Below are 19,875 nucleotides of genomic sequence, written 5' to 3' on the forward strand. Positions count from 1 at the left end.
TTGCTATATTTTTGTACACCTGAGTCCTTTTCGTCTTCCTTTGATCTCCTCAGGCTACAGGCCTAGTAGTGGTATTGCTTGTCTACTCTAGCTGTCATGTGCATCTCTTTAGTGTAGAAGGGAGTAGGCATAGTACCCTAGGCTCTGTGGGCCCAACAGCAGTCCCACAGTGTTATACCATTAACTTTATCCTTTCACAAAAATTCAGTTAATTAAAAAGTAGTTCTCTAAATTCACGGTCTCCTTTGTGTGAGAGGGTGTGTTCGGTACTAGAGATGTGAAGGAAATAGTCCCTGTCCTCACAGAGTTTATATTCTGTCTTGGGAAACAGCCAAATAACTACAAAGTTGGGGAGAGGCACTAACACCGTATGCTATACTGTATAATTCTGTACATCAGAATTCCAAATATCAAAGAGCAGTGTAGCTCTGTATTAGGCCCAGAGGCTGATGGGAAGTATAACTTTCCTAGTCCGAACGAGTGGTGGAAGGATCAGGAGAGCTGAGAGCCATGCAGAACAGATGATCTGGGAGCACTGGAGCTCTGAGGAGAGAGAGATGGGGTGCAGACATGCACCATCAGTGAGAGTTGATTTCAAGTGAAGGATGCTACCCCACACTGACTGTAATCATGAGTGAATGCAGTGTTGGCTGGCCTGGACAGAACTTGGTGTTGCCTGAAGGTGTCTGCCTCACAGCATTGCAGAGAACTGGTGAATTTATCCACTCTTTACTTCCTCTTCTCTCCTTACTGCCTCTTTGCTTTCTAGTGTTAACAGCATCGCATACCCTTCTGGAGTTTCCAGATCTTTTCTGTCTTGATTATTTGCTGTTTATATTTTTATAATTGGTTATGTCTCCAGGTGAAGGTAATCTGATTGGGATCACATTCAGAGTGCCTGTTTTCCTATAGAGGAATGCCTTAGAATGAGAAATGCTATGGCTAGTGGAGATTTCTTTTCAGATAATAGAAAAGGTAATAGAACTTAAGGACTATTATCTACTCAATGGCTAGAGAAGGAAAAAGATTTCTTCCCTAGGCTGGGAGCTCTGAGTTTACTGAATTACATAAACATTCCACATAACTAGTTCTCGAGAACAAATGTGAATCCATGAGACTAACTGCCTTGTACTTTAAAGGGGAAAAAAATACCCCTCTGATGAACAAAGGAGGGCTTCACTTATACATGGCTTTATCTTCCTCATTAGAACATAAGCTTCTTGACCTTCTTTGTATCTATATTCCCGTTGTTTAGCACACAGCTTGTTGATTTATTGATTGAAAGAATGCCGGACTTAGAGTCATAGGAACAGAGTTTGAATCCTGGCTCATTTTAGACCGGCCTTTGACTTGGAATCTCCTTAGAGCTTATTAGATTAAACATATTCTTGTAAGCAGCCTATTGTTGGATTTTGTTTTTTGATTCATTCTGTGAGTCTTGCATTATAATGGGAAAGTTTAGTCCATTCACATTCATCATTACAATTGTTTAATTTTTAACTCATTTCGTCAGAAAGGAATATACACTTTCTTAGTCATATACTGAAAGTCAGACATTTGCCTGGATTCATGAATAAAAGAATTCTTCTGCCTTGACTGTTCATGGGATCATAGGACCATATATTTAGAGTTGGAAAGGACCTTTCAGCTGTCCAAAGTCACACAAGCAATAAGTAGCAGCAGGGGAAATTTGAACCCAGGTCCTCTGATTTTATTTACTCTTTCCACTGTACCGCGTTGTCATGAGGAATGTACTTTGGAAATGGTAAAGCCCTCTCTGTGTTATTATGATGTAAGCTCCTCAGTACCCAGATAGTGGATCAGTGGAATACCCTGTGAAGTGTTCACTCCATGGAGCCAGTGAGGAGGTTGTGAAGTTAACTCTGTAGAAATACTTCCCTTTAGAAGCTTTGGAGGGTGTGGAAAAAAGGAGCATGAGACATATGAAAAGAGAAGAATACTTTTACTATCAGCCAGAGGAAACATGATTAGACAATTTATAATGTAAAATTGATCAGGAAACACAAATGGCTTACATTCACTACCACGTGATCAATATTAGTTTGGGATGACAAGTACAGTGAGCACGCTGCATGCCTGATATTTGATGGACTTAGAGACTGAAAAGCAGAGGGAGCAAAATGAAGTCCAATCTCCAAAGTGGGGCAAAGTCCCAGCCAGTAAAGGCGGGTGTTACCGAGAATTTTGAGGTGGCAACTGGCACGACTCAGCCGAATAGCATGGAAGATCCTTGAGGGCAAGGATCATTTCCTTTGGGGCTTTGTAGCCCAGGGCCTAGCTTGGTACCTGACCCAGAGCAAGTTCTTACATGTTTATCGAGTTGTGGAACTGAAACCAAGGTTACTGTTGAATGTGACCATTTGAAGATTGCTTTAACTGAGGCAGAAAGTTGCAATCAAATGCACTTTTGCCTGTTGCCCCCAAGGATTAGGACTCCAAATGAAGATAAGAATGAGAAAATTTTCCCTGCCAAACAAGCTGACCCCAATAAAAGGAGAGTCACCATATGAGCCTGGAAAGTTGTTTGACCTCAGTTTCCTCATCTTTGAGACAAGGAGTTCCCATTCAGCTCTATGATCTTTGGCATTGTAAACAGATGTTTTCTTCTCCTACGCTGGAGTACTTTTGATGTAGCAACACAAAGCCAACATGCTTGATTGGTGGAACTGACAATTTGCCAGCTGATCACAGGGCAATCCGTCAGATGACATGTATCTGTGTGGTCCAATCTGCTTGACTTAATATCAGAAATAATACTATCTGGGCTCTGGGGCAATTGATAGATGGCTTGGGACTTAGCCATGATGACAACCAAAGTGACAGCTAAAGGTAGAGCCAGTATCCTAGACCCAAAATGACATTTCTGACAGATGTTCCCACAACTTCTGTTTGAGCCTGTCCAGAAGCTAAGAACTCACTACTCCAGGAAGTCCTTCTTTATACTGGGCAAAGTTGCAACCTGCTACTACTTTTACTCACTACTCCTCATTCTGCCCTGTGGAGCTAAACCAAATGCATCTCCTCCTGCCTCTACAGAAATGGGATGGCAGTGACCATGTCCCATCTGGGCTCAAGTGCCCAATTCCTTCAGCTGGTTCTCATATGACAGTTCTAGAACCATTCATGGAGGGATGGGAGCAAAGACACCAGCAAAGCGCTGGCCCAAGGAGGAGGAAACTCACTTGGAATACAATTACTGAGAGGAAGTATGCCATCGAATAGCTTCCTATCTTACCTGACAATTCTGATGAAGAGATGGTAAATTCATTGTTTTCTAAGCTTCAGATCAGCAGTCTCTAAATCTCCATTCCCTAGGGCAAGGACCTAGTTGCCCTGCCCTAGTTATGCTTCTGCATGATTTACAACTGTCTGGTTATCATGATCACAGTCACAGAGGGAAGTGCAAAGGTCTGAGGGAGCTATCATTTGGCTGACATCAGAGCGTTGTGTAAAGAAAGCTTCTGCTGCAAATCAAGAATTAATCAAAGTAAAATCTAGCTAAAACAGCCTTCCTGTCTTGGGTATCTGGAAATAATCTCAACCCAATTGGAATGCAATGAAGCTTAAAGTCTGTAAGCTGCAAGTACCTTAACACTTAAACCCTGAAGAAGGGATATTGGGAGTCATTGGAATTCCGCCTTCTCTGCTTTCAGCCATGTTGGTGTTCCACCTCCATCTTCACCCTTATCCACTCCTCATGCTAGCAGAGAAATGGGCTGCTGCCCAGAAAAACTGATTAACCACAGGATTCCCTTATATTCACCCTGGGGCACCCTATTTGTGCACTGAATCAGCTACAAGCCCAGTAGCCTAATGAATAAAGCATTGCCTTGCTCTCTGAAGTCATTCAGCAGCATCGTGCTCATATTTTGTAAATGGTATTTACAAGAATCGTTGATCAGGAGCTCATACTTTTTAACCTTGGTTTTCAATGTCTCATGTATTCCATGGGTGCTAATGAGCACTCCACTGTATCCTCACAACGGCCATAGAACTTGAGGAAGGCCCCTAGCATGTTGAATGGACCTCTTGTAAGTGAACTTAATGGGAGGACGTGGATAAGCATTGCACAGGATGGGCAGGCTGGGAGGGGTTGTGATCTACAGTGTTAGAGTGAGGACCCACATCTGTGAGGTCATTGATCCACTGGAGGGATGTAGTATGCACATTCTAGACCTTGTATGTGCTAAAGTCCTCTGCTGAAGCCTTATGGTGGTTTGCAGCTGCTCCTGGGTTCTTGAAGGCAGTACTAGTGGGACCCAGATTCTGGGAGGGCCAAACAAGCTGGAAAAGGCTCTGGTCTAGGCCTGACTATAGCCTATGTATCCATTGTAGATGGCCAGCATAGCTAAGCGTGGAGAGATTTGGCAGCAAAAAGCTGGCTGGAGGTGGGGGAGGGAAATGGAGTTTTTTGGTCTCAGCAACTCACAAAAGACCACCTGGGTCTAATGAGGCACAGAGAGATTGCCATCTGCACTGTACTTACACTGATCATCTCATGGTCACTTTGATTGTGCCTGGCCCCAGGAAGCTTCTGTCTACTTGGAATTTATCACAAGCTCCCTGATCGCTGCTGGCACCATTTACCTTGTTCCTCAAAAATAAAATAAGGTAAAAATCACCCACACACCCACACACCCATACCCCATACACACACACACACACACACACACACACACACACACACACACACACTCTTTGGCAAACCTTTTGATGTCTTGTTGATTTTGGTGTTCAAATGCACGTTTGGCCAAACTTTTGCCAAGACTGTCCTTGTCTCTGAGACAAAATTCCTTTCCCAGCAGCATCTCACCACATACAGTCAAAGGTAGGGAGGAGGCTGGGGCTTGGAGGTGGGCTCCTTTGCCCATCAACTTGAAGACAACGTGAAAGGAAGAAATGAATGCAAACACTCTGATGACAACCCCAAAGGATGTGGGGAAAGAAGAGCTTGGTGCTTCTGTCAGGCACAATGGACAGCCACCCCTAAGAGACATGGACAGCGGTGGGACAATTGCGCCTTCCCTGCCTGGGACTTTCACAAACTTTTTAAATGCCCCTGTCATCTGAATCCAATGGAGAATGATCTTCTTTGCACATCAGTGATACAAGATTAACAGAGTGACACTTGCTCCCTGGCTTTTGGGAATTCCTGGATGGACATGACATTGACCAGTAGAGGAGGTCCCCCTGCTCATCCTTCCTCCACAGCAGGTTTTGATAAAGAGGAAGGGGGAGACCATGAGGGTACTGAGCATCTTGGGAAAGGGGAAGAAGTTGAGGGGAGAACCAGGCAAACAGGACCCTGGGCCTTTCCCAGATTCCAGCTACTTTGGCTTAGCTCATGCCTGGACAAAAGCAGGTGCACTAAATATGTGCTGAATCGAACAGAGCTTCTTAAGATTCACAGAATCCTGGAGTTCAGAGAGGCCCATCTAGTCTGATCCCCTCATTGGCTAGATGAGGAGGCAGGATTTGAAGCCAGGCCCTTAGACTCCCAAGCTGGGCCTCTCTTCCCTACACCATACTGGTGGGCCCTGGCCAATGGAATGGAAACTCCATGAGGTCAGGATCTGTAGTTTTACTTTTGTCTTTCTATCTCCAGTACCTAGCACATAATGCACATTTATCAAATTGGCTTGTATTCGTCTTACCTGTTAGGATAGCTGACTGGACCATTGCTCTTAATGAATCAAATAACATTTCGTGATAAGATTGAGGGTTCACTAACACAGAAACATAGGCAACAAACTGGGAACCAGGACCAGAAGCCCTTGCTGCCCAGAGAATGCGTGATCCATCACTAGTGTTAAAATGGAGGAGAATGGCCAGAGGAGGGAACTTAGGTCCTGAGAAGGGACAGGGTTGGTCCAAGGTCACACAGGTAGCCTCAGGCACAGACCTGGGACTGAAGCCAAGTCTCCACATGCCAAACCCAGCGTTTGAGGGGAGGGCAGATCCTACCTAGCTGTGCAAATTTGAGCACATCCAACAGCAGAAGGAAATTGGAGGGCAAGCGCCCTGCCCATTGACTGTGAGCAAGTCTTTCCATTGACTAGTTAGTTTATAAGGGGGGAGGGGTGTACAAATAGACTTAGAACAATGGGTACAATCATAGCGACACTGGCTTAGCATACAAGCTTGTACAGGTATTTCCACAATGTAGTACAAGGCCATAAACAGTTGGGTACACATAAATGCTTCCCTGAACGTGTTGACGCTCAAAACTTTTGTTCAAACCACAGGGAAAAAAAAGTCTTTGGGGCAGAAGGAATATGGTACATGAGCAGAGAAGTAATGAAGACAAAGTCAGTTGAGCAGGGTTGAAGGTGGGCATGGTGGTCAATGCGCTGTACAGTCCATCCATGACTGGAGTACCTCTGGCAGAGTAGGAGTTGAGCCTCTGCACCCCCTGGGCCTCTGGTGGGGGAAGGGCAGGCCCTGAGGGAAGTGTGACATGGTGGCGGTCCCCTGAGGACAGTGACCCCACCATAGGGCAGTGGGACCTGGAGAGGACCACTACACAAGATTCACGAACAGCAGTCACCAAGGAGAGGAAGCATGGCCCAACTGCTCCCCGAGATGTAGACATACCGGGGTCACCCTCTACTAGTTCTGATTCTTTGCATGAGGCAAAAGACCTTGGTGTAGGCCCCGGCTCTACCACTAATTAGCTGCTGCACCTGTCTGATCCTCTCTGATTTCCTCCTCTATAAAATGGGGGGAGGGGGTAATCCTACTTGCATTAACGTACCTCTCAGGGGTGCTATGAGGGTTATCTAATGAGATAATGGATGCAAGGTCCAATCCCCAAAGAAATGGGAGGTGTTGCAGTGACTGTTCCTAATAATGGAAGAGGGCATCAGCGTGGAGTTAACTCAAGCAGAGGAGGAGAAGGCCTCGCATGAGGAAGAAGCAGCATTCTAAGCCAGGCTCCCTGACTCCTAGCCCAGAATGTTGGAGGAAATGTTGGCTCCAAGGACACTGGAGCACATTTGTGTTCCTTGAGTACCCACAAGTTGGGGCAAGGACACAGGCAGTGACAGGGTTTGAGCTTGGGGCTGCACAAAGAGGGAAGCCATGGTAAATTGGCCCAATCCACAGGTAGTTTTCTCCAATTACTAATGGCTAAACAAGCGTCACTGGAGAGAGACTGGGGGGAAGGGAGAGTCCTTTGCCTAGGTCAGAGGCCTCACACAGCTACTCAGATGGGTACTCTGTACTGGGTCAGGAATCACGGGCCACAGATAGCTGTGTCATGTGCCTGCTATGTGGAGGGCACCCTCATCTACCAAGCCAGCCCTCTGTCTTCCAGAATTGATTCTGCTCCCTCCCCCTTGTCTGGAGTGAAGGTAGGCAGGCCTGGCATCTCCCTAGAACAGGGGGACGGTGAGGGCCTCCATGGGGGAGGAGGCTTGGCTTTCCTTTGGTGACAGCACAGTACTCTTGGTGGCAAGTGAGGCCCCATAGGTGTGGGATCCAGTGGGAGCTGTTCCGTTACCACATGGGATCCCATCAGACAACTGTTGTGGCCTGGTCATCTGCCATGGAATAGCAGGAAGGCTGCAACTTCCAGGAAGCCATTTAGGACTCAGAGTACTTTTGTTGAACAGTTTTCCATGGGGAAGGTGATATACCCTTGATCTAGATTGTTGTCCAGCTGATGCTTCTTGCCCTCATCTTCTTGTTTCTTCCCTAGCTACATGCCTAACTGCCCTTTCACCATTTCACTATTAGTCATCACCAACCAGAACCAGATCTGGTCATAACTAGGGCAAGTCAGCTGGAGCTTTGTGCTAGGATGCCAGAATCTCCAGGGTGCTGACAGTACCTGTAGTCCCTTAGCAGTATGGAAACAAGAGAGCATAATACTTAATTAGCAAAACTACTTGACTAAAATAGGAATGCTCCCCTTAGATTGGCATTATGTTGTTTTACTATCCCTCTCCCTAGTTTCCCCCCACCCCGAGCTTTTTTAAAAATATTACAATAGGAACTGGATTGTGTTGGGCAAGTTGAATGGATTTCTGATCCTCACTTAGACTGGTATCCTTCCACCTCTATTCTTTTAATTTTGTATAAATGAAAGTGGATGCAGCATTGGCAGGGACTTCCAGTGTGCTCACTGGATTTCGGCACAGACCCTTGCTGTCCCTTGCTATCACTGGGGACGAACATTTGAAATGGGAGAGAGCCAGCCCAGAGAGGTGCTCTGAATGAACCAATGATTGCCACTTTGGACAAGCTTGGTACTTCCTAAGCGACCCAAATGGAACTGACCCTATTTGGCTGTCTTAGCCCAAACCAAAATATAGAGATTTGTTTGCACTGATCACCCTGATCTCCGTATAGAAAAGCAATCCGAAAAAGATAGGACATTAAAGGAAAGGATAACAACATCCACATTTTGCATGATTGAACCCACTAACTCTATTGGGGAGAATTCACGCGGTGGCCAAAAAGTCCTTCTGGCATCTCCACGCTAAAGAGGTGAGCCTCACTACCTACCACTCACGGCCAGCCTGGTAGGCCTCATCTGTGTGGCCTTCCACCAAATTAGCTCCATGACAAGAAATGAGGATAGTGGGAGAGGAGCTAACTTGGGCCATCCATGAATTTCCAACATGGGGCCTGTGCCCTTGGTCAAAAGACAGAAACACTAGGGGGATCACCAGTGGCCAGCAATGACAGAACTGCAAGAATCAGACCTGAAATGTTGGAAGTTCATTGAAATTCTTGCTAGTTTGAGCTCAAGATGAAGAAGACTGGAGACGTTCCCCCCGAAGTCCAGACAGTCCAGGTTCTCAGTTAATGTTCTATCACCATCAGTGTATTGTCTGCCATTCTGATCTTTCTCATGGTTGCTTTTCACAAGTCTTCCCCAGCTTCCCTTCCCCAAAGCCATTGTGGAGGTGCTTAGGTACCAGGCATGATGGTGCTGTCTTGGTCCCCGGCAAACTCCGTAACAACTCTGCGAGCCAGGGGATTGGTGGTCTTGAGCAGCTCTGCTGCTGACGGCCGGGAGCCCAGGCTACTCTTACTCCCTTTCTTCTGGAGCAGAGCCTTGAAGTCTTCATTTCTGCTGGTGGTTCTGCTGCTGCTGCTGCTGCTGCTGCCGCAGCAACTGCCGGTGGCAGCCGCCTCACTGGTTGGTGAGCCAGCTGGGTTCTTGGATGAAGAATGGGAACTCAGTCTGCCGCTGGCAAAGGCCTCACCAGGCTCCTTCCAGCCAAGCAGCTTCCTTTTAGACCTAAAGAAGAGAAGTAGGCTTGGTGAGAAGTCATTGAAGAAGTGATTATTGAGGGGCTCCTCACCGTTCCCCATATACAACATTTTTGCTTCCACCTCTCTGCCCTTCCTGTGCTGTTCCCCCTGTCTGGAATGCTTGACCTCATTGCCTACAGGCATCCTTCAAGGTACCTTCTCCTGATCCCCCCCCCCCAGTTACTGGTGCTCCCCTCCACCTCCAGATATTTTGTATATCCTTCTCTGTGGACATGCTATATCCACCCTTCCAATTCCCAGTAAATCATATGCTCCCTGAGGGCAGCAACTGTATCTTTTTTTTTTTTATCTTTGTGCACTTAGCACAGTATAAAGGACCACGATGGAGACTCAGAAAATACTTGTTGAATTGAATTGCCTCGCCTATGTGAGTGGTTCTGTAAATGCCCCCCTCGTGGAAAGATAACTGATCTGCAGCAGCCTTGGTGACGTGACCTTGTATTTTTGCCCTACAAGTACACAGGAATCAATGGTCCTTCCTCAGTCACTGGGCATACACTGTAGGATGACGGAGCTGCCTTGGATTGAGTCCTTTAGGAGCAGGGAATGCTGGAACCCACTTTAGCCAAGTGTTAACTGTTCATTGGGAACATTTACACCTCAGCAATCTGCATGTACTACAACATAAAGCTTCACTGATTGTTTTGTTGATTATTTGGACTTAAAGGGGGTGGAAAAAATGTTAATGATGCAGATTCAACATAAAAAGTGTACGGGCATACATTTTTAGGAAAGCTGATTGTTAAAACATTTACCAGGATACTCCTGGCAGGTGGTTAGGGCAAAGGCAAGGAGAACGCACGTCCTGATTTGTTGTAATGGGGCCGGTGGGCAAACAACTGCTCAGGACCTTCCAGTCCACTGTAGTCCAGCCTCCACACTTTATAAGAAGAGAAGACTGAGGGGTGGGGCAGGGAGTGACTTGTCTGGTCCAAAGCAGGTCCTCATTACAAATTCGGGTAGATTTATTTTTTACAGAAAATGTTGTGGACTGCTATTGAGTGTATCTGATTACAAACACAGGTGATCTGCTTGTAGCTCACATTTCTATAGTGCTTTAAGGTTTGCAAAGCCCTTATTATCTTTTATAACGCGTCTTATGTTATCTTATAATTATCTCACTTTGACCCTTAGACCAACTTTGTCATGTAGGTACCATTATTATCCTCATTCTACAGATGAGTACACTGAGGCAGGATTGGAAGCCAGGGCTTCCTGACCCCAGGTCTAGTGCTCTGTCCAGACTCCACCATCTATCTCACAGACACATAAGAACAGGTAGGAGTCATAGTATGGGAGCCATTCGAGGCTGCTGGCCAGGATGTGGGCAATGAAGGAGGTGTCTCACCACCCCCGACCAGGTCAGTCTCCCACATCTTGCAAAAAGCCAGTGGATCTGAAATGTGAGGCACCAGACTGGGCCCACAGTTTACCGAGTATATGAGCTTCTGTTTGTCCTGCCTGTCTCTTTTATTCTTATCCCTGATCAGCTGTTGATAAGAGATAAATGGGGTCCCAAGACTGGACAGGGCGAGAAGCAGGAATAACGTACAGTTCTGAGCTTCCCCTAATGTCGTTGAAACTGACCAGCTTGATGCTACCGGTTTGACCTCAGACACCAGGCTCAGATGGTACGTGGGGAGGTGGTCCCAGATACCCCCGAAACATCCTCAGCTTTCCTTAAGAACTCAGACATCTGTCATTTCCACCCTTCCTGTGTTTATCTCCAGGAATTTAGTACCATTGTTTTCTTTTTTTTTAAATAATATTTTATTTTCCCCCCAGTTACATATAAAAACAATTTTAACATTCATTTTTTAAAAGTTTTCAGTACCAAATATCCTTCCCTCCCTCCCTCCCCCCATCCCTGAGACAGTAAGCAGTCTGATATAGGTTATACGTGGGCAATCATGTCAAACATTTCCACATTAGGCATGTTGTGCAAGAAAATTCAAACCAAAAGACAAATGAAAGAAGGAAAGTGAAAAAACAGTTTGCTTCAGCCTGTATTCAGATGCCATCAGTTCTTTCTCTGGAGGTGTTTTCAGTGACTGTGCCCAGGATGATGTTGGTCTTTTGGGCCTATTAGGTACAGTTGACAATAACTCCACAATCTCTTTCCAGGGTTTCAACAAAGAGATCACAGCCTACTGTCTCAAAAATATAAGGGAGGGGGTTATGTCTCCTCCATCTCCATTAATGTAATCAAGACAAGGGCACTATATAGTTTTGGAGGTATAAATGATAACTGATACCTGGGATCTCTTCACAAGGTGTGAAGTTCTTTGATTGGGTCAAGAAAGGAACAGGTGATTGGCTAATCTGCTTCCAGGGGGCCTTTAAATAGTTGGAAGAAATTCAGCAGTGGGCCAGTTCAGCAGTGGAAGCCTCCATGTTCAGGAGCTGAAGATTCCTTCTCAGGCTGCTGCTCACTCGTGGCTCAACTTTCTGCAGCCATTTAAAACTCCAAAGAGGCAGAGGAAGCATGTTTGGTTAGCTGATCAGCTGATCCCTTTTGGCCCAATCAAAGAAGCTCATACCTCAGAAAGAGATCACAGGGTACATAAACCTTCGTATTTCTACCTTTCCTTCTTCATCGTGCCCTTACACTGGGGACACTGATTGAGGTGGTGGATACAGAAACACCCCCCCCACACACACACAATGAAGTCTAGTGGGAGAGGAGGTTAGCTTGGGGGGAAGAGTCATTGAGAAGCAAGAGCAGTGGGAAAAAAGCAGTTGTGCCAGCTGAGGGAGCACATGAGACTGGCCATGTGCCTTTAAATGAAAAGTGAGGCTCTGACCTGTGTATGACCGTAAATAAGTCTGCAGTCGTGCGAGACGTCACAAAGACATCGTCATCTTCTTCTGCTATGGATTCTGCTGTCTTGTCACTTGCAAAATGCTTTTCTTCAGTGAAACTTCCTAAGGTAAAGAGAGAAACTGAGTCAGGGAATGGATCTAAACATCTCCCCGAATTCCTGTCTCTCAGGAGAGACTGTCTGGGGTTGCTCTGGCCCTGCCCTGCCCACAATGCCCTTCTCCCAGTAAAGCCTGGGAGTTGGAGCTATGGCCTGGACTGAGAAGATGACTTTTGAAAGTCCAACTTGATAGGGACGAACAGCAAGGCCGACTTCCATTTCTCAAAGGTTGCCTTCCGCCTGCTCAGCACTTTGGATGTGCCGATGGATGTACATGTTGTTCTCTCTATTAGTTGTTAGCTCCTGGAGAGCAGGGGATATTTGTGCCCTTTCTCCATAGCCCTAGCTCTAAGCACAGAGGGAGAACTTCACAGATGTTTGTTGATTATTGATTTCACGAGTAGAAGGGCCCAAAGTAAACCTTGGCCATCTATCTATCACTGGCTTGTCCTCTGAAATGAAGACCAAGGTGGCCCCGTAGGGCCCTAAGATCTCGACAGATTGACCTAAATCCCCTGACCAGACTATCTCAGAATCGACCTGCTCGCTCTGGCACCAAGACTGCCCTGAGTGGCAGCTCAGCTTGTGAGCTGGACTGAACACAACGAAAGCACAATACTCACTGACCTGCAAGGCTCGCCTCAATTCCACTGGCAGCTGGTGGCTTAAAGAGCTCTTCCTTGGTCTTTGGGGACCACAGCTGAGAGTTGGCATCTTCCTCCAGGGTGATGACAGGACTAGGAGCCAGCTTTGGCTCCCCTGCATGGGCCTCCGGCTGTGCCAGGTGCAGTGTGCATTTAGGCAGCACACTAGGCTTCTTCGGCACTGGAGGGGGGACCTTGCTTCTCCTTCGCTCCACCTCCCCTCCCCTCTTGGGCAGGGAACTCATCTTAGGGCGCTCCTCTTCCAGGGTCTCTGCCACTGGGCTCTGGCCATTCGGGGTTCTGAGAGCTTTTGGTTTCCGCATGACCATGTAGATATCCTGAGGAGAGGGCCTTGTCTGGCTGGTTGTATTCTCAGGAGTCAGGAGCAAGGTGGAGGAAGCTGGTAGGGGCTCCTTGGGAACCAGGTTCTGGGGCCTTTTGGCCACTGGAGGCTTTTCAGCCACTGGAGGCTTTACCTTTCTCTCTGGCAGGGTGAAGACTTCCAGCCCAGGCTCTTCAGCTGGATCTGGGCTCTCAACATCATCTTCTGGCTCTGATTTGCTGATTGACCGCAATCGAACAGAGCGCAGGTCAGACTGGGTGACCACAGGCATGATCGGCTGGTTGGGGCTGGTCTTCTGGGCCAACTTTGCTCCAAAGGTTGAGTCCGAGTGATGCCAGCTCACCTTGGCTTTGCCCCGGAGGGAGATCTTCATCCCCAAAGTATCCAGGTGCGCTGGAGGGGTCAGTGGTAGGTCAAATGACAGCTGGGACTTGGGGCTCTTCTCCTCGGTGATGTTGGTGGCAAGGATGACTTCCTCTCCGGGACCACTGGCCGTACTCGTCCACTGTTGCTCGTGTGAGGTAAATGACCTAGCATCATGGAGGTGATAGGAACGGTGGGTGTTGGTGTTTCAGACTGACTCGAGTACCCACTGGAAGGTGACATCAGTCCTGTTGGCCTCCCTGGGGATGACACCTCCCGGGCCTCTGCCTCAGTGGAAAGCTGGGAAGGCGTGGTGGCCCTCGAGGTGGAAGGAGAAGCCAGAGACTCTGAGCTGCCCCGCACTTGCACACACTCAATCACCGTGGTTCCAGTGGCAGTGCTTGAGCTGGACAGGGACCGGTAGGGGTCGCCAGACTTCCAGTCAGTGAGACACCAGTGGTGGGAGAAGTGTGTGCCTTCTGTCTCCCTTAGACTAGGCACAGCCGGGTGGCCCTGAGCATCTGTGGAGGAAAACTGATGTCCCTGGTGTTCAAGGGGGAGGCAAAGGCTTCTAGGCCTCTGGTCCTTGGGCAAGCTGGGCCCAGCTTCTGGCTGAAGGACAGCCTCATCTTTGACCAGGGAGACGCTGCGCATTGGTGGCAAAGGCTTCTTTTTGGCCTTTTTGAGGGAGATACTCTTGGACCTTCTTGGTCTGGGCTCAGCTCCAACAGAGGAAACATTGTCCGTACTGGCACTGCCTTCTGAGCTGGCACTGGGGTAGGCCAGGGTGCCAGTTTCACTGCCCTGCTGGTCCTCTCCACAGCCCCCATCCACTGAGCACACAGAGCCCGAGTCTGTCGGCACAGACAGTGACCTCTCCCGGAATCTACAGGCACTTGGGTCTGACTCTTGCCTTGAGGGCTCCCCTTCCCCTGGTTTGCTGCTGGGAAGGGGACCCCCTTTGCAGTCTTTCTCTGGCTCTTGGCTTCTTGGAGTGGGGGCCAGGCAGCAAGTGGATGCACTGCTCCCTGCCCGGTCATCCTGAACAACCAAAACAGAGCCAGTCCCTTCCAAGTTCCCAGGGCTGAGGACATTTGAAGAGCCCTGAGAATTGCATGTAGAAGGAGATTTCCCATTTTCTTTGACCTGACTGCTCTCTCCAGGGGCAGGACTAGTTGGGCTCATGTAATTAAAGCAGCTTCCTTTCCATGGAGGAGAGAATGTCGAATCCTTCGGTCCATTGCAGGAAGAGGGAACGCTATACACCATCCCCATGCCCTCCATGCTGAGTGAAGCTGGGCCACTCAATGCTGGGCGCGACTCTCCTAGGTCACTGGGCGTCTTTCTCAGGGCTGGGGAAATCAGCTTTGGGGAACATGCTTCGTGGCTGGCCAGCCCCCTTCCACTGGCCACTTCTGGAGCTGTGTTCCAGGACACGGACTCTTTAGTGGCACAGTGTACTTGCCCGTTGCTTCGACCTGGGAGAGGAAGAGCAACATAGAATGTTAATTCTGTCACTGGGGATAGATCCCCTGGGCCTCCACTGCTGGAGGCACAGTCTCTGGCAATGGACTTATGGGACTTCCAGAGATGAAGACTGGGCCAGTCAGTGACTTACCCAGAGGCCCGCAGTGGCTGAGTGACAGGATTCTGCCTCAAACTCTCAGCCCCTGAATTTCTCTCTAGGCCAGCCACTTGCTTCATCATTAGGTCATAGCCGAGGTCTGCTAAAAAGCCTTGGATCGACCCAAATTGTTACAAGTGAGCAGATGGGCTACATTTGGGACTCACATCCTGTATAAACAGTATGGATCCCTTGCCTACCAATGGGCATTAAACCTAAGCTGGGAGTTACTTCTTGGAAATTGATACCAAGGACTTCTTGCATTTTCCAAGCCAAGATAAAAGGTTTCACAGTCTAGGACCTGGGGAAGACGGGGAAATAGACCAAGTTGTTCTAAAGTCCTGAAGCGTTTCAGGATCAGGGAAGAATCTCTCTTGCACTCATGCCAACGATTGAACAGACAAACGGAATATCTCTGGAATAAAGAGGAAATTCAAAATGGACAAAGAAAGACTTGCGTCCCCCTCGCTGCGGGTCTGGCCACGGAAACCCAGGCCAGGCACAATGAACTCATGCTGCTTCATTCCTAGGGAGATTCCCCCAATCTCATAATTGTCTTATCACAGAAATATGGATTGACAATTAAGTGAAGGTGATGAGGAAGCATCCCCAAAATACCTTCAAGTGCAGCTGGAACCAGATGAAAATCAATCAAAAGACAGTAAAATAGTGTTAACATACAGCCTGCAGGTGTCCATTTCTATTTGAGTTTGATACTACTGGTATGTGACAGAATCGGCCACTGAGGCAGACCCAGGGAAGCCAAGCTAGCCCTCTTGCCATTATGCCATCATGGCACCTCTGCCATTCGCAGACGTCACTTTTCAAATTAAGGAGAAAGAAATGAGAACATCTCTATTTCAGATCAAGTTAGCTCAATGCTTAAAAGCATTGCTGATGAAAATGCCGCCAAGGGTTGGCCAGCTGCTCCTAGCATTCGGGGGGCCCTGGCCTCTGTCCTCAGGTGCATTTGCTGCCGTGGACATGAGGCCCTGCCTGCTGCCACCTGTGGCCTCCTCATTTGGCCATTTTCTATCATGGTCTGCTCCCTATCGTGGTCTCCCAGCCCCAGGGAACTAAGCATGGCAAGGGGGGGGCAGGGGATGAAAGCAAGGAAGGCTTTGTAGGGATGCTTTGTGCACAGGGCCACTGGGGAGATCACCTGGGTCTCTCAAGGAGAGGTGAGGGAAGCCAATAATGGTCCGTCGCCGCCTCAGGGTGGACTTGGGGTTCACTGCGGTCTCTGTGTTAAACAAGGAATGTCGCAAACTGGCATGTTTATCAAACTGCTGTCCTGTAGCCAAAAGAAACAATGGCAATCAAATGGGCACGAGGTGGCATCCGAGAAGGTGGTTCCCTTCCTCCCCCGCCCCCGCCTGCCTCATGCATCCCACTGCCTTTGACTTCCTTGGCCACGACCTGGTTTCTTTCTGTGTGTTAGGTGGTCCCAGAGCACGCTGAGACAGAGATGGCATTTGGCCTTGCCCTGAATGCAAAATGATTCAGCTCTTTCTCTGTGAACTTCAACAGAGGGGGGAAAAAAAAGCCATTATGGCTAGGCCATGTGGAGTGACCCAGTCAAGGCAGCTTGAGTTCTGTCCTACAGCCACTGGGGTTAGGGTTTTATTCACGTTAACTGCAATTTAGGGAGTGAGCTCTAGTTCCTGTCACCTCAGAGTTTGAGTCTGATGAATGCTAGGAAGTGGAACGAGTGGGCCTGAGGGAACGGGATGGTGTTCCCCTCATTCACTGCTTCTCAGGCAGCCAGGCATCTGTTTCCTCCTCCCTCTCTCCTCTACTATGGTCATCACTACTTTCATCCTCTACTCTTCAGGTCATGCACCAGTTAGTCAACAAACATTTATCAGGCACCAGTGTCAGGCACTGTGCTGAGCTCTAGGGATACAAAGAAAGGCAAAAAGGTCACTGGCCCTTGAGGAGCTGCCAGTCCAAAACAAATCTGCATGCAAATAACTACATATAAACACGGTACAGCTAGGGTAAATGTGAAGTAACCTCAAAGGGAAGGCAATGACGTTAAGGAGAACTGGGAAAGGATGCAGGATTTTAGCTGAGTCTTGGAGGAAGCCAGGGAAACAAGGAGGAAGAGATGAGCGGGGAAAGAATTCCCTCTCCCTCTTCATGGGGGACATAGGGGACTACAGCAAATGGAGTATTGTGTGTGAGGAACGGCAAGGGCGGCAGTGTTATATGATCACAGAGTGCCTGGAAGGTTATGAAGAAGAACAAGATTGAAAGAAACAGAGTTTTGGCATTGGCACTCAGCGCATCATGACAAATCCAGTTCCCCTGTGCAGTAAACCAAGTATCCCAATACTCTGGCCGGGCAACAGTGCGAGAGGGTCACAAGAACAACAGAGGCCTAGAGCCGGGCCTCACTACCAGTGCTAGGAAGGGAAGGGGGCTGCTACCAAGAATCTGCCAGTCATCCCGCCACAGCCAATTAACTGCTATGTCCGATCACAGGAAGTCTGGTCTCCCTCCAAAGAAAGGAACGAAGAGGCTTGAGGAACACCTCCTGACCCTCCTTGTCATCAGGAAGGATGAAACACCCATAAGAAAATGGAAGACAAAGTGAAAACAATGGAGAGGAAGGTCTAAAGAGGCAGAGGGGAACTCAGATGTGTGGCAGAAGAGAAAGGGATTCAGGCCCATGGGATCCTCATAGCCAAGAAGAGCCAAGTAGCATGTCACAGAAGAATGCCTTTGCCTGGTGCCTTACAAATCTCATTAAACGGCAAAGGGAGGGGAAGGGAGAAATTGGCTTGGACCTATGCCTTGCAAGCTAGATACAACAGCAAGCAGGTAAGACAATCAGTATGGATGTAGTGACCAGAATCAAGAAAAGAGCCAGCACCTTCGAAAACACACAGGCTCAGCTGTCTTTTACGTAAGCAATCAACAAGGTTTTATTGAGCACCTACTATGTGCTAGGCACTGTGCTACGCACAGAGTATACATGGAGACAGAGTGTAGATAACAAGCAAGGTGACCCAGAGACCCTAACACAAAAAGGCAAATTTGACCTCACAGGCATCCTGAGACTTGGTAGAATGGGACTCCTAACTGGTACATATGTGGCTCAGGAAGGGAATCACTTATTCAGAAAGGCTCCAAAGGCCACTCCCAGCTTTGTCTTATTGAGAGAAAGAAGAGTCTGTCCTAAGATGGTCACTCCTCGAGGGAACTGTTGAGACCTGGTCCTCATAACTAGGCACTCCCCAGTTCCTCCCTTTCCCTCGTGGGGATCACAGGCCTGTTGTGTTATTTTACAGGGACGCCTTGTTGCAGGAAAGTCACTGAAGAGACAGCGAGATCTACTCAACTGTGGGGCATTCTGTAGCTAGATGAAGAGTTCCCCTCGCGTAGTCCAGGAAAGTACCTAAGGTTCTAAGCAAACTTGGGCTGCAGGAGTCTCTTTGGATAGCAGAAAAGCTGGATTCCAGCCACTTCCCAAAATAACAGCTCAAGTAGAGCTAAAGGCTGCCTCCCTTTCCTCCCACCTCCCTTTTAAACACTGGTGCTCCTGCTTGGCTGAAACTGGCTCCTTTTGGGGAGTTCTTTATCATCAAAAGCATTCAAATAGTTAACTGGCTCACATTTCAATGGACTGGCTCTTGTCAAATTCTGGGAATGGAGAAGAGGGCCCCTGGGGGCTGAAGTCCCGTGGGTTCTATTGAGCTTTTCTTAGATCAGAGAATCACAGGACCATGTAGGCCAGCGCCTTCTTGAGGCTGAAGACCCAACATGGTGAACAAGTCACCGTTAGTGAGAGGGAGACCCACCTGTAGCCACTTTGGGATGGCACTGATCATTAGGGAGAATCTTTCTTCCTCCCACTCCTTGTTCCTAGATCTTCCCTCAGAGGCCAAGTGGAACATGTCTAGTCTGTCTTCCTCACACAACCCTTCTGATATTTGCCAACAGTGATAACATTCCCTCCCTCATTCCAAGCCTTCTCCTCTCTAGGCTAAACATCCTCAGTTTCTCCAAGTAATTCTCCCATGGCATGCTCTCTAGGCCCTTCACCAGCCTGGTTGCCCCTCACTGGGTGCTCATCAATGGCCTTCCTAAGTGTGTCGTCTAGAACTTGGACACTATTCAATTTTTTGGGGGAGGTGAGGCAATCAGGGTTAAATGACATGTCTAGGGTCACACAGCTAGTGAGTTTCGTGTCTCAGGTTGGATTTGAACTCAGGTCCTCCTGACTCCAGGGCTGGTGCTCTATCCACTGTGCCACCTAGTATAAATGCCTCCATTTAGCTTTTTTTTGGGGGGGGGATTGGGTCTAGGCAATGGGGTTAAGTGACTTGCCCAGGGTCACACAGCTAGTAAGTGTCAAGTGTCTGAGGCCTGATTTGAACTCAGGACCTCCTGACTCCAGGGCCAGTGTTCTATCCACTGTGCCACCTAGCTGCCCCCCTTGGACACTATTCTAGACGGGGTCTGACCATGGATTATCAGCTCCCTTAGCCTAGAAATAATAGCTTGCCCCATAGAGCCTGAGATCGTATCCTCTTTGGAGGTTAATTTGGAGGGAGACAGTCTGGGGCAGGGAAAGGAAGGAAGCTGGGGGAGTGCCTACTTATTAAGAACAGGTGTGTTAAGACCTGGAACTTTCTGGAGTCTCTTCTATTCTTCCATTGAATTCTA

The 19,875-nt window shown here is 48.2% G+C and overlaps 1 protein-coding gene across 1 annotated transcript in view; it reads right to left on the reverse strand.

The window, feature by feature from the left end:
- Positions 1-1,946: 1,946 nt before the first annotated feature.
- Positions 1,947-19,875, reverse strand: part of NHSL2 (NHS like 2) — a 180,395-nt gene continuing 162,466 nt past the window's right edge. Inside the window, 5 exon segments of the mRNA XM_078147879.1 lie at positions 1,947-9,271; positions 12,111-12,231; positions 12,855-13,661; positions 13,664-15,055; positions 16,364-16,495. Of these exon segments, the coding sequence (XP_078004005.1) occupies positions 8,938-9,271; positions 12,111-12,231; positions 12,855-13,661; positions 13,664-15,055; positions 16,364-16,495 (2,786 nt within the window). The 3' untranslated portion in view covers positions 1,947-8,937.

This window comes from Phascolarctos cinereus, unplaced genomic scaffold (assembly GCF_003287225.1).
Source record: "Phascolarctos cinereus isolate Bilbo 61053 unplaced genomic scaffold, phaCin_HiC Scaffold_8;HRSCAF=390, whole genome shotgun sequence".
In the NCBI taxonomy this organism is placed as follows: domain Eukaryota; kingdom Metazoa; phylum Chordata; class Mammalia; order Diprotodontia; family Phascolarctidae; genus Phascolarctos; species Phascolarctos cinereus.